The 15,533-nt window shown below is 39.7% G+C and overlaps 1 protein-coding gene across 2 annotated transcripts in view; it reads right to left on the bottom strand.

The window, feature by feature from the left end:
- Window positions 1-15,533, bottom strand: part of CDH18 (cadherin 18) — a 621,311-nt gene that overhangs the window by 232,687 nt on the left and 373,091 nt on the right. For both annotated transcript variants that reach the window (XM_083188094.1, XM_083188093.1), the window contains one exon: window positions 8,143-8,262. In XM_083188094.1, the coding sequence (XP_083044220.1) occupies window positions 8,143-8,262 (120 nt within the window). The remainder of the gene's footprint in view (window positions 1-8,142; window positions 8,263-15,533) is intronic.

Genomic DNA, 15,533 nt, shown 5'->3' with positions numbered 1-15,533 from the left:
AGATCTGTTTAGAAAACAAACAGCCACTAATTCATTGCTGCACTATTCCAGTTCTCATTACCCGCCAGTCATCAAGGGCCTACCAAAAGGCGAGTTCCTTAGGACTAAAAGAAACTGCTCGGAGAATACCATCTATAAAAAACGAGCCAAAGAACTCAGCACACGTCTTGAGGACAGAGGATACACCAAAAGAGGCATCAAAAAATCCTACAACGAAACCAGAACCTATAAAAGGGAACAACTCCTGGTACCTAAGACCCAAACGAATACAGACAAAAATGAAGACTCTGTGCGTTTCATAAGCACTTTCTGCCAGGAATGGAAAGAAATTCAACAGATTTTGAATAGACACATCCATATCCTAAAAACTGATCATGACCTAGCTGAGATTCTGGATGACCGCATCCAACTGAGCTGGCGACGAAGCAAAAATCTCCGTGATATATTGGTTCAAAGTCACCTGAGCAAAATACAAAAACCGCCTTTATATAGGACAGGATCATTCAAATGTGGATCCTGTAAAGCATGCAGTGTAATGGTACAAACACAGGAATACACGGACAAATTTGGACAAATTTGTAAAATCCGTGACCATATAAACTGCAACACGGCTGCGGTTGTGTACCAACTAGTTTGCCCTTGCAAAAAAAGCTATATCGGGAAAACAATAAGACCCCTCAAAAAGAGGATCTTAGAGCATTTATCTAGCATTCGCAATGCAGATAAAGATAAAAAAGCCATGAAAATCCTCACCCCCATTGCCAGACATTTCCACAGATATCATCAGGGAAAATCCATTGGATTGATGGCATTTGGCATGCTCAAGATCAATATGGGCATCAGGAGAGGTGACATTGACAATGAATTGCTAAAACAGGAGACAAGACTCATTTTTATGATGGACACTATGACACCGAGAGGCTTGAATGAAGAGAATAGCTATTCAGCCTTTCTCTAATTCCATCATCTCCAACTTAGTCAAGTTATTTCCCCTGAGTGACTCTACCCACCTATCCTACTCAATCCCCCCTTAATCAAGGAGGGGCTATAGGAAGCTGCCCTTTGACACTATATCCAAATCCCAGTTAATATTTTTAAGGATCCAATGTTGGACCCATTAACACTTTATATTCAGTGTTTTATTTTTGTGGGTCTATATTCTGAATAAACCTATAAAGCCAGGTCAACTTCCTCATTTGAGGACAGTCCCAATTTAATATTATTAGCTGTTTCTCTGGATTTCTTTCACGAACAATATTCAATATATTTTTTATCCCTTCCTTTTCACTGCATTTTTTCACATTGTTGTTTGATTATTTATACACGAGTTATCACATTTGTCTTCTATTGTTCTTTACCTCAATCATATTAACCACACTCTGACACATATGTATTGTCACATTACACAGGAGGCCACTCTTCTTCTGTTTTCTCTTCATTATATGAACTAATGCACATTATTGTCTTGTCATCACATGATAATATGTGATATCACTTGAACTTCTCAATAAATATCTTCTCACTTTTAATATCACCTACAGCTACTATGTTGTAATATTTTGAGACAGCTCTTCTTTCTTGTGTTTATTATAACACTTAATTCTTTTGATATCCAGCGACATTATTACTATTATCAGCACCAGATATTATCACAGTGACCCCAGACCATGAACTTCAATTTTCATGCAATAGTCTGTATTATTTTTTCATCTATAAAAATTTTGCTTATTACATAATAAAGGATGTAGTGAACGTAGGCAGCTCCTATGATAACACCGCTATTTCCTGCCATATCAACACTGATCCACCAGGTATATTTATAACGGTATATGTCTAATGTAACTATAGGGTGTTTGCGGGTATGAGCCACGAAGGATGATCACCATGACAACTTTAGACGCATCCACAAGGAATCCTATGAGCCGTCGCAAGCTAGAGCACTATCAATAACGTACACTAAATGTCACGAATAGGAGATAACCGTATCAGCACGTAGTTGCCACCAGGCAGGGATTAATGCTCTTCAAGTTAAGTCTCCGATAGCCACCCTCATCCTAGTTTATCATGTATCCCGTGCAAGAAACAATGGCGATCACCATGGCAACGCATATACAAATCGGAAATTAACTATATCGGGACCTCCGTGTCACGAGGGAGAGTCACCCTAACAGTTATATTTGAGCCAAGATCGCCGTATGTCACACTGATGAAAAGCGATCACCGTGACAATATACAGACCAGGGAGCCTGCTGTAGCGGGATCTCCGGATCACGAACAGGGTTGCCCTGACAACGGAGACGCTTCACCGCAGATGAACCATCCCGGCTTCCGTCAGACGGACGGGACAGTTTCCTTCACCATGACAACACACACAATCGGAAGCCTGCTGGAGCGGGACTTCCGTATTACGGAGCGGGGTTGCCCTGACAACTGAGACGCTCCGCAGCATATGAACTGTCCCGGCTTCCGTTAGACGGACGGGACAGCTTCCACCACTGATAGGATGCACATTTTCGCGGGCATAATCCCGGGGGCGCGCCGCAATCCACACACAGGGATTGGTCCATTGCCTTATGAGTTAGGTACTTAAACCCCTCCAGGGGTACAGTCAGGTTGGCCCTGAAGAAGCTGACCTCGATCCCGGGATTGGCCACCCTACTCGAGTATAAGCCAACTTTTTGAGAACATTTTTTATGCTGAAAATGCCCGTATCGGCTTATACTCAAGTGAGGGTCCCACTCGAGTCAATAAGCTTTCCCAGTTTTTGTTGAAGACTTAGGTGCCTAGGCTTATATTTGGGTCGACCTACACTCGAGCATATATACAGCAGTTTGTCTGGCTCATTATTCCATCACCAACTCAGAGACTGAGAGGGGCGATTAGAACTAGATGAACCAGACTACATTATTACACGCAGAGCAGGGATTTCTAATACTAGCTCATTGGAGTAGTAATGGTCTTGTTAGAATGGTCAGATAGGTTTAATAAATCTGATTATTTTTCATTTTAGAAAGCAGCACCCTTTACCCCTTTCACACTGCACTTTCACATTTCAAACACGTTTAAGGCAAACGGAAAGTGCCAGAGTTGATTTACCAGTTAAAGATAACCGATATTTAAAAACATTTAAAAGCAGAGTCCTACATGTTTTATGGGACATTTTTTTTTTTTTTTTTTTTTATTTATGCAGTGAGAATGGCTCGAAACGGTATTTAGCAAAAACAACAGACTACAGACCTGCCCCCTGCATTCTGCCTTGAAACGTGTTGAGGGGATCAAAACGGGTTGACTGATGTGAATGGTATTCAAATGGCATTCAAAACGGCAATCTACTGCAATGTCAAGGCTCAGATCCGTCTTGAATACCGCCTTAAAATACAGCTCTGTTAAAATGTTTAGGAAGGGCGAAAGCGGCTCTATAGGGACCTATTCATTGTTTAGCTCTGCAATATTTATCCCATTTTGGCTATTATTTTAACTTCCATAATATGCAAGTAAAATACCCAAATTCAGAGTAATATACTGTCACTATTTTTGCTTTTAAAAAACAGTATTTAACATGTCCCTTTGCCCCAATGCAACTGACTTTAGAGAGAGATAAAGTAAAGAGTTTGCAAAATATCCGGTCAGTTTCTGTCATTTATCTTCCACAGCCTAAATGTGACCTAAGCCGATCAGCTGCTAGGGGAAACTGCTCCACTTTATGTATTATGAAGGTTCATACATATCCCTCTTTGTCCTGTGGAGTAAACAGAGCTACAGTATATATAACATACTATACATGATTGGGTGTGTAGCTCATGACCGAATATGAAGGCAGCACGGCAGTGCATACTATAGTGCTGCTCCATACACACAATACATGTGCCTGAGCACGGCAGTGCCACACATGGCAGCCCAGAGGCACTGTACAGTCTCATTATGGCTGTATGAGTCAGAGATTAGTTTAGGGATCTGTAGGAAGTGAACTAATTGAACTACTGAACTATTTGCATAACTCATGAGTCATCAGGACAATGTAGATCCGCAGAGTCCAGACCATGTCTGAGCTCTGCACTGCCACCTGTGGTAGCTAACATGCACTGCCTCCTGTATATTACATAATGAGAGCTGAATAACATTGCTGCTGAAAAAGCACCTACACTGATTCCAGCAGAAGATTTAGCCCAGCAGTATGCTCAGGACTCAGTAACAGCAGCAGCAGCAGTAAGTGTTTGGGCATCATTCTGGACTAATAGTATAGTGATAGTATCACAGAAAGGTGAGCAGCATGAGCACACATGCTCACTCACAGACACCCCACACATAGACTTTGGCTAGGCAGTGCATACTTTCATTTCATTAGATCTGTATTTGCTGGGCTTTGCTGTACATTCAACTATAGATTCAGTAATTAAAGATGCAGTAAATTAGCCTTATGTAGCTGCTGGGCTCTGTATCAGTGTGTTACACTGGGCTCTGTCTGTCTGTGTGTTACACTGGGCTCTGTCTGTCTGTGTGTTACACTAGGATCTGCCTGTCTGTGTGTTACACTAGGATCTGCCTGTCTGTGTGTTACACTAGGATCTGCCTGTCTGTGTGTTACACTGGGCTTGCACCCAGCTAGAAAGAGAAGGACAGAAAAGGAAGAATCTAACAGGGGAGAGAGAAGGTGAAAGATTTTAGAAAGATTTAGCAAAAGATAGAGAGACAGTATAAGATACTTTTTTAAGAGAGAGTGCTGCAAATGCAGCTCTTGCCTTACCAGCTTCTTGAACAGAGGGTGGTGGTCACTCTAAACTCGTGATCATTCCTACCCTGTCTAAACCCTCCCCCTGCTCTGATAGGCCTTGTGCCCATCCTCATTACAATAGCATGTGATCAACAGCAGAGTGTACCCTGGGAGAACCCTCAGTGGTTTATGTCACCTCAGGCTTATTCAGCCTTCTGTGTTTCTTTCATGATACAGATTTCATGATACATTTCATGATGCACATTCACCTAGTTTTTTGCATCATATGGTGGAAGACATTTGGATTGACTTGGATGCTGTGCCATGTATAGTAAGTTTCATACTTTCACAGTTTTGTGTCTATTTCACACTGCAAATTGTAATTTTCACATGGCAGCTGCACACCTTTAGCTTTGTAGAGTAATTAAGATTTAGAGGACTCAGAGTATTTATCAAAGCTTGGAAAGAGAAAAAATCTACCTGTCCTTTTTCAAATACAACTTGTAAAAAAATGAAATACAACTACAAAAAAAATGAAAGGTAGATGCTAATTGGTTAGTACTTTATCTCTCACAATTTATTCCACTCCAAGCTGTGGTAAATACCTTCCGCAACCCTTTAAGTGTCAAGTGAATTTGTCAAAATAGGTGTTAAAAGTGCCAAGCAAAATTTTTATTTATCATAATGACTTATGTTTACCTTAAATACGAAATATAATCTTTTTTTACAAAACATTTTTAATTTGAATATAATTTAATTTGCTCAAATGTGAGCAACACTGTCATTTTAACCAGTTATTTTGAACATCTTTCACAGATGTTGCCACTCAAAGGGTTAAAACTTGCACCTTTTTTGCAAGCATGGCAGGAAATATTTACACAATGCCGTGTGGTGGGTTCCCTTAGGTGACTCAGTCATATCAGTCCACAGTCTGTTTCCTTTTATCTCAGGGTACTTGTGAGTTATCCGGGCGTCCGATTTTTAAATCGGGTCGGATCGGGACATCGCATCGCATCGCATGCGACCATCGGATGCGATGCGATGCGATGCGATGACCCGATTTTTCCATAGGAATCAATGTTAAAATGGACTGAGTCCATTTTAACATGGAATTCAATGGGAAAAAGGGTCCTTTTCATACCCCTACTATCCAAGTGGGCATGGAGTTGGATATAAACCTGTGGCGAGCGTAGCGAGCCCCGCGAGGGGACACGGAATACCGTCCCCTCGCGGGGCTCGCTTCGCTCGCCACGCTTCGGGCTCGGTGGCTCGCTACGCTCGCCACAGGTTTATATCCAACTCCATGCCCACTTGGATAGTAGGGGTATGAAAAGGACCCCTTTTTCCATAGGAATCATTTTAACATTGATTCCTATGGAAAAATCGGGTCATCGCATCCGATGGTCGCATGCGATGCGATGCGATATCGCATCGCATCTGATTGTATGCCTTAACTTAAGGCATACAATCAAAAAATCGGACGCCCGGATAACTCACAAGTACCTATCTCAGATTACAAATGTGTTTACTTAAATGTTAGTTGGGTGCCCACTATAGTTAGTACGCTCATACCCCCACTATCCATGTTGATTTTATATAATATGGCGAGCTATGCGAGCCACTGAGCCCGAAGCGTGGCGAGCGGCAGCGTAAAACTAAGCAAATAGCTTAGTGGGCGCCCAACTAACATATAAGTACCCAAATGTGTTTGCAGACATTGTTGCTGAGATGCATATATATATATATATATATATATATATATATATATATAAGTGGGAGAGGGTCGCGGCACTCGGGACTGACGGAGAAACAGACGACTGGAGCCAAAAAATTGGTTGAAGTTTCAGCCTTTTAATTCAATTCTTTTTTCAAAACAGCTTGAAACAGCTTGAAAAAAGCCTTGAATTAAAAGGCTGAAACGTCAACCAATTTTTTGGCTCCAGTCGTCTGTTTCTCTGTCAGTCCCGAGTGCCGCGACCCTCTCCCACTTATATTCTGGGTCCCACTGCGGTAGGTCCCCTCCGAGGGCACCGGGCAGATTAACATTACAGGAACCGAGTGCCAGCACCTGTCCAGCATATATATATATATATATATATATATATATATATATATATATATATATATATATATATATATATACATATTGCAGCATACAACTCATTGCTATGCCATATACAGGGCATGCTTAAAGGTTCAGGTGCCCTGAGCTAATACACATGTAGCTCCTCCTGTAATGCTGCTAAACACACCTGTATGAGCATTCAGAGACTCACTAGTCATTCTGCCCATGTGCATGTAACAAGGTTATACAACTGGCATGTGGGATCTAATGCTTGTGTCATGGGAAGGAGACTTTGGCTTTAGGCTGCCAAGCTGGCACAATATAATGGTTCTATCAGTTACATTGGCACAGTCATATGATTTGGAAGTCACCTTAAGAACTTTACCCCCCCACAGTACATCTGGATGGGCTACAGCTAACAAGCATGGAATAAATTAGCCCCTCCAGTCCTGACACCCTAGGCTGCAGCCTAATTAGCCTATTGCTTATTTAGGCACTGGCAATACAATGCAATGGGAGCAGGCCCATGGTCATTTACCACCCACTGATTTGAGTAGGAGCCAGCTGCAATGCGGAAACTAGCAGCATGCTGCAAAATGTGATCCTGAAACAGCAATCTGATATGCACAGCAAAATTGCAGTGGGACACATCTCTATTATCTTTTTTGCACTGCTACAGCACGCAAATCCACTAATGGTAAGCTGTAAAGTAAACCTTGTCTTATTAGCAGCAAAAAAGAATGCAAATTTAGTGCATTGAGCATATTATTAAGAAAAACAAATAGGCGTGGCTTAAGGTGCCCATACACGTTACAATTATTGTATACAATATCGCATCTCATCACATTTCGGTTTTGCGATGAGATGAGATCCAGTACAAAAAGTATGTGCTGCACATACTTTTTGTACTAGATCTCATCTCACCGCAAAACCGAGATGCGATATTGTATACAATAATTGTAACGTGTATGGTGGGCACCTGTCCTATATTTTAAGACACCTCACACAGCATTATTAGGCACAATATTGTAGGATAGGTGTATGTGGACACATCAGTAGATGTTACATAGTATAAACAACTTATGGAAATATTTTTAAATGAAAGCTTCCAAGCTAACAATGTGTACATATAATTATTGCAAACATAAATTTACTTTTTAAAGTCTTTAAAATACATTTCAGTTGAAAATAAAATTAAAACAAATATAGGGTCTTGCGCAAATGGTCCTCTCTGGCACAAATTATTCTAAACAATGAACATTTATTATTTCAATATATAATAAGTTTAATCAGTATAGTGGAATTAAAAGCTTACTGTTGTAGGAAGCAGACAATGAGATGTATGCACTCTGCATGCCTACTGTACCTGTTTTTGGATCTACAGAAAAATAAGGTTGTCCTTGGAGAATGCTGTAAACAACTCTGGCGCTATTTCCATATGTAGGGTCATCTCCATCTGTGGCTGTCACCTGAATAACAGAGGTACCTGCGTGACAGGGGAAAAAAAATCTGTTCAATATATTTGAAAATAACTGCTATGCAATCAATACAGACAGTACAGGATGCCAGTTGAATTTCAATCACAAAAGCCTGATTTCTATTATAAATTATATATATTTTTCTAGCCTGAAGTTTCACTTTGTTTAATAAAATATAATTTCTTGCCATTCTGACCTCTGGCAAGGAGGGTGGTGCAGTTTTGTATATGCTGATAGCACAGCTACAGTATTTGTTAACTGTAAACACATAAAACGTATTAAACATTTTTACTGGTAAATGGATTTTCCTTACAGAATGCACACCTGTGACCTATAAAGAGCTTTCTAGTAAATATGAAAGCATTCCACAGCTTCTAAAACCGAAATAAAATATAGCTGTACTGACAACTAGGGAAAGGGCTACTCCACTTTCTTTTTTAATAACAGTATATTAAATTGAAAAGTGCACACCTGTGATAGTACTGCAATAATAGTTCACAAATAATTTAAATGGTTTGACATTTTCAGTAAAAAATCTCTAATCTCAGCACAAACTCACTTTCGGGAGTGTGGGCCCAAGTGCTTTCTGTTTTTTTCTAAGCATATCCCGGCTGCTCCAGAAGCTGCAACCTGGAACATGGCCGGCATGCACCTGGTTTCACAGCTAGGGGGCAGCCTGTTATGTGTGAGTGGTTTGCTGTATAGAAAAGCACTCACACTTTAGTGATGTGCCCACAAAATTTTTGGTATCTGGACTATTTGTCTACAACGAGAAGATAGACAGCCATTAGGTCGACACCATTAGTTCGACAACTCAATAGGTCGACATGCTTTTAGGTCGACATACCATTAGGTCGACATACCATTAGGTCGACATGTCATTAGGTCGACACTGCCATTAGGTCGACAGTGTCTAGGTCAACAGTCAAAAGGTCGACATGGTTTTTTTCACTGTTTTTTGAGCTGACATGTGCCGACAGGCGGTATTTCATGCCCTTCCATCCACTAGGGCGTGGAGTTAGATTATAATAGTGTGCCGAGTGCAGCGAGGCACCATGCCCGAAGCATTGCGAGCGATGCGGTTCACTTCAGACTGTGTCGACATTTGGGTCAAAAAACAGTGAAAAAAACCATGTCGAGCTTTTGACTATCGACCTAGACACTGTCGACCTAATGGCAGTGTCGACCTAATGGCAGTGTCGACCTAATGGCAGTGTCGACCTAATGGCAGTGTCGACCTAATGGCAGGTCGACCTAATGGCATGTCGACCTAATGGTATGTCGACCTAAAAGCATGTCGACCTAATGGTATGTCGACCTAAAAGCATGTCGACCTATTGAGTTGTCTAACTAATGGTGTCGACCTAATGGCTGTCTATCTTCTTGTTGTAGACAAATGGTCCCGCATCCAAAATTTTGTGGGTACATCGCAGAGAGAGACCCGACGGGCAGGGAGACTACAACTGCCAGTTTAAGTTTTGCTCAAAACTGCAACTGAGTCTGGATCATACCCCTAAGTAACATACAGAAGTTTAAAAAGAGGTTCAGTTTAATTTCATGATATTAATATTTATTTATTAACAGTTTCTTATAAAGTCCACACATATTCCACAGTGCTTTACAGAGAACATTCACACCAGTCCCTACCCCAGTGGAGCTTACAATCTACAGTATATTCCCTACCACATGTACATGCACACTCATTCATTCTAGAGTTCATTTTTGTTAGGAGCCAAATAACCTACCAGTATAATTTTGGAATGTGGGAGGAAACTGGTGTACCCGGAGGAAACCCACGCAAGTACGGGGAGAATATACAAACTCTGCACAGTAAATACCATGATGGGGAATGAACCCATAACCTCAGTGCTGAGAGGCAGTAATGCTAATCATTACACCATCTGTACTAGCTTATATACAGATGTACCCATGATCATCATGGCTGCAGCAATTTGTGCCCGTTTGGCACAGGAAGTTGCTCATGCGACTTGGAGCTCCTGGTTGCATCAGGATGCTGGTCAATGTATTTTCAATGAGTCATGGATATTTGTTTCTCCACACACATCGTGCCTGCTGGTTATATCTGTACGGACAGTAGTTGGACATCATGTAGCCTTACAGTAGACAATTATATGGCCCAGATTGGGTGCTGTTATCATGCAGTGTAGGACTTCCTGTATCAGAGAAGCCTTGACGAGGCCCAGAAGCTTATCATATCTTTTGTAAAATATATGTAACTAAGATCTCTGAATGACTCTCTGTTATGTTGATTTTTCAAATCTTATTACTAATGCCCTTTGGTGTGCTGGAGGTTAAATCCCCCTCCCTTGCAGCACCTGGGGTGCATTACTACTTTGATTGAGCAGCTCTCACCACTGTTTGGACATCATAAACTGTCCATCCAATTAATATACCGTAGTAGCTGTCTTATCTTATACAATTAACATTTTACAACTCATAAAACATTTTCTCAATGTTTTGCGCTGCATTTCCCCGATGCCATATTCTGTTTTCCCTCACGCAATGGTATTTGTTTAGATGTGAGCACATTTATACCAAAGTTTTTCTTTGGAAGTTTTGTAGATTCATAAAAATAGATATAATATTCACTATGCAACCATTCATCAGAAAGTTTGACATTTTAATATACTGTACTTTCCTACTCTTGGAGTCATTTGACAGAGAAGTATTGTGCTGTTCCTTTACTTTTTTTAATCATTGTGATTGTGCCTCCCTCACTTGTTGCGATTATCAAGATCTTAGCCAAAAGCAGATGTGTTGTTGGTCCTAATTCATCAATATCATTTGCAGTTTCTACTCTTTTGAATCACATAATTTAAATAAAAGACAAATTGATATATGTATATATTAATATGTATAAAGATACATATTAATTTTAAGGCCCACAACTAGAACATACAACAAATCCAATCAGACTGCACCAGAAGACTTCCAAGTGGACGTGGACTAAGCAGTAAAAAGGCCACAGGCTTCATTGTTGAGCTCTAGTGTCCTAGTGTCTTTTGGCTAAATAAAATCAAAGTAACAAATCAAAGGACAAATATAAAAGATACATTCAAGATCAAAGAGTAGTGTTGTCACATTAAGGTAAGGTGGATACAAATTAGAAGCCATGTTAGACTATAAAGACCTTCCAAGGAAATATGTAAATTCTAAACAGTAAAATTTGTCCCAAAATCAAGACATGATGAACAGAGAGTACACAAGCAAGCAATTAAAATAGTCATTGCATGAAACATTTGAACCATGGTTTCACAATTTAAATGATTAGATGACAAATCATTAAAGCTATAATATTGCTATAATATTTTACATTGCACTCGCTTTTGATAATAATTCCCATGGCATGGTTGTGTGACTACAGTATGAGAAAGATATATCAAATATCACATTTTATGATCAGGGAGTCCTTCATATGTTCTATAGATTGTAAGCTTGCAGCAAGGTCCTCCTACCTCCATGTCTGTCTGTTGTTACCCAGTTTGTTCTATTACTGTCTACAATTGTAACAGAATCTGCTGCGATATATAAGAAACTGTAAATAAATGAATACATAATATATGTGTGGCAATTGGCAAAGCTGCAGGAGACAATGAGAGGAAAAATATTGGATCCTTTTCTGGAATTATGCTAAAAGATGACCACTGGATTCAACAGGTAAGGCCATGTATAGTTGGGATTGCCTATCAGGTAAAATGGAGCTTGACACATGAGAAATGCAGTAAACCCTTTGGAAAACTGCAGTTTACCACAATTTTTCATGAGTACATAATGTCCTATATACAGTTTAAATTTTCCCTACAGTATGTAGTTAAAATATACTGCATGTGGCTCTTAAATACTGTTAAATGTATCCAAATTTATACTGTAGCAGTACTCACAGATATATTTAGCTTTATGACTATTTGTAAATCAGAATATTGTAGGTCATAAGTATGTGCTTAACTGATCATTACTGATTTTGTAAACATATTTTTTGTTGCTAAGATGAACACTTCTTATCATTAAAACTCTTTATACCAAAATAACGTTACATTTTATTAGAAATAATTTTGTAAATGCAGCTTCCAATGAAGTATTTCAGTCAGATTCATTTATCTAATAATCTTTTTTATGTGGGATTTAGTTGTCCATCAAATATCTGACCATGCATAATGTGTCTGATCTTGAATTCCTCCTAATTATCAACAGTCAGGTAGAGGACATTATGCTAATTACTAATGATTAGTAAACATATGATTCATGGGAGGCATTCTGAACTTTTAGAGCTGATGGCAACAATTTCATTTCAAAGTAACTTTCAGACTGATTTGGTTAATTTATTTATAATTTATTTATTTATTAACAGTTTCTTATATAGTGAACACTGCTTTACAGAGAATATTTGAACATTCACATCAGTCCCTGCCCCAGTGGAGCTTACAATATATATTCCCTACCACATGCACACGCGCACACAATTATTCTAGGGTTAGTTCATTGGGAGCCAATTAGGCTACCAGTATATTTTTGGATTGTGGGAGGAAACTGGAGTACCCGGAGAAAACCCACGCAAGTACGGGAAGAATATACAAACTCCACACAGTAAGAGCCATGGTGGGAATCAAAACCACAACCTCTGTGCTGTGAGGCATTAATGCTAATCATTACACCGAATTTACAATCTATCCATACTATCACCAGTACAAATTAGAGAAGGCTAATAACTGTTGTTTGTGGACATTTCTAATTCTTGGCAACCATTTTTTTTCTGTATTTTTTATTGCAGTTTGAGCTTAGACAGTGCAAACAAATTAAAATAATTTTGTTATTATTAATTAAACATTGGGTCCAGCAAGTTAGACCTCTCGATGACTAGCAGTACAGTTTCCACCGTATGTTTTAGCTTTTCAGTTTCTTTATTAAAGGGAAATATACAGAAGGAAAATATAATCTATTCATACATTATTGAGTTTTGAAATAAACAAAATTTTGACATCAAAACAAAAGACAGTCTTAACAGATATTACAGAAAAATAGGGAATCATATGATTAAAAGTTTACACCAGGAATGCAGTCTTGAGCAGCACAATCTGCATAGTATTATTTCTTATTCCCAGTGCTGTGGTTAAGAGTTAAATTCACGGTATACATAGAATTTGACAGCAGAGAAGAACCACTTGGCGCATCTAGCCTGCCCCTTTTTTGAACATGTTACCTCAAACCATATTTGATCCTTATTGCTTTGTAAGGATATCAATATGCATATCCCAAGCATGTTTAAATTGCTCTACTGTATTTGCCTCTACCACCTCTGATGGGAGGCTATTCCACTTATCCACTACCCTTTCTGTGAAATAATTATTCCTCAAATTTCCCCTGATTCTTCCTCCCTCAGTGCATGTCCTTATGTTCTGTTGCTCCTCTTCCTGTGAAAAAATGTCTCCCTCCTGCACCTTGTTAAAATCCTTAATATATTTGAAAGTTTCTATCATGTCCCCCCTTTCCCTTCTCTGCACTTACTTACACTATACATATTAAGATCTTTTAGTATTTATGGGTAAGTTTTCTGATGTAGGCCATGCACCATTTTAATTGTCCTTCTTTGTACAGTCTCTAATGTATTAATATCCTTCAGGAGATATGGCCTCCAGAACTGAACACAGTACTCTAGATGAGGTTGTACCAATGACCTATACAGTGTCATTATTACTTCTTTCTTTTTACTGCTGATACCTCTACCTATGCAACCAAGCATCTGACTTGCCTTCTTCATTGCTTTGTTACTTTGCCTACCTGCCTTTAAGTCCCCTGAAATAGAGACACCTAGATCCATCTTCTCCTCAGTAGTTTCCATTATAGTGCCATTTATACTATATTTAGTCTTACGATTTTTGAGACCCAACTGCATGATTTTGCCTTTTTTGGCTTTAAACTGTAGTTGCCATGCTCTTGACCATTCCTCTAATCTACCTAGATCATAAATAATTTGTAGGCATTGCAAAAGGGCATGTTTTACCCTTAATTCCATTTGCAATGTCTCCAATAAATATATTAAAAAGCACTGGTCCAAGTACAGATCCCTGGGCTATTTCACTGGTAGCCTTTCCCTCCTGTGACTTCACTCCATTTACTACAACTCTCTGTTTTCTATCCTGCAACCAAGATCTTATCCATGCAACCATCTTAGAATCCAATCCCAAGCTTTCAAGTTTATTTAACAGTCTGTGATGTGCGGCAGTGTCAAAAGCTTTACTAAAGTATAGATAAGCTACATCTACAGCCAGCCATTGATCTACTACTTTCCTCACCCATTAAAAAAAAAAAAAAATAAGATTCCCTCCAGTAAACCAATCCTGTAAGTTGTTGGTTTTGAGATATTCTACAACTCTTTGTTTTAAGAGTTTTTCCATCAATTTCCCTACTGCTGATGTAAGGCTCACTGATCAGTAGTTGCTTACCTCTTCTTTGCTTCCAGTTTTGTGCAGTGTGACTACATTTGCTATTTTCCAGTCCTCTGGCATCACTCCAGTAGCTAGTGACTGGTTGAATAATTCACTTAATGGTTTATCCAGCTCCCCTTTAAGCTTTTTTAGTATCCTTGGATCTATCCCATCTGGCCCTATTGATTTATCCACTTTCAGAGAGTATATTTATATTTCTTAATGGCAAACTTTTTTGCTTTCACAATGCTTGCTACAGATGGCGCGGGTCTCTTCTTTGCAGGGAATGGCGATGGCGACGCCAGCAGCCATCCCCCGCCACCCGCCATCTGTATCTGCGAAAGGGGACGCGCGTGCACGAGATGCGCGCGCGCCCCCTTTCGCACGGTTCCCCCGGGTCCCCACCGGCTTGTCGGCGGTCACCCGGGGTCCCCACCGCCTCCCTGCACCCCCCTAATCCTGTCCATCACCCTGAAGCGGAGACGGACAGGGTTCCCGTCGCCCCGCCACCCGGAAACTGAGATGCGCTGGCTTAATTTTCCTTGTGTTTTTCTAACTCTTTTGACACAAAGTTCTGTTGCTTTTAGTATTGCACTTTTTCAATTTTCAAACTTCTCCTGCTCTCCTTTGAAGTTCCTCCAATCTGTCGAAAAAATCACTTACAGAGTTTCCATTCTCTAAAAAAAAATCAGCCTTCCTAAAATCTAACACCTTTGTTTTTGTGTGTGATAAGTCATTCTCTGTCTTTATTCTGAACCCTGCTGTTTGATGTTCACTGGATCACAAGTTTTCACCCACATTTATGTCAGATATTCTGTCACCATTTGTAAGTATTA

The sequence above is a fragment of the Crinia signifera genome, chromosome 5 (assembly GCF_055691185.1).
Source record: "Crinia signifera chromosome 5, ASM5569118v1, whole genome shotgun sequence".
NCBI lineage: Eukaryota > Metazoa > Chordata > Amphibia > Anura > Myobatrachidae > Crinia > Crinia signifera.
This window is presented reverse-complemented; position numbering and strand designations above follow the sequence as displayed.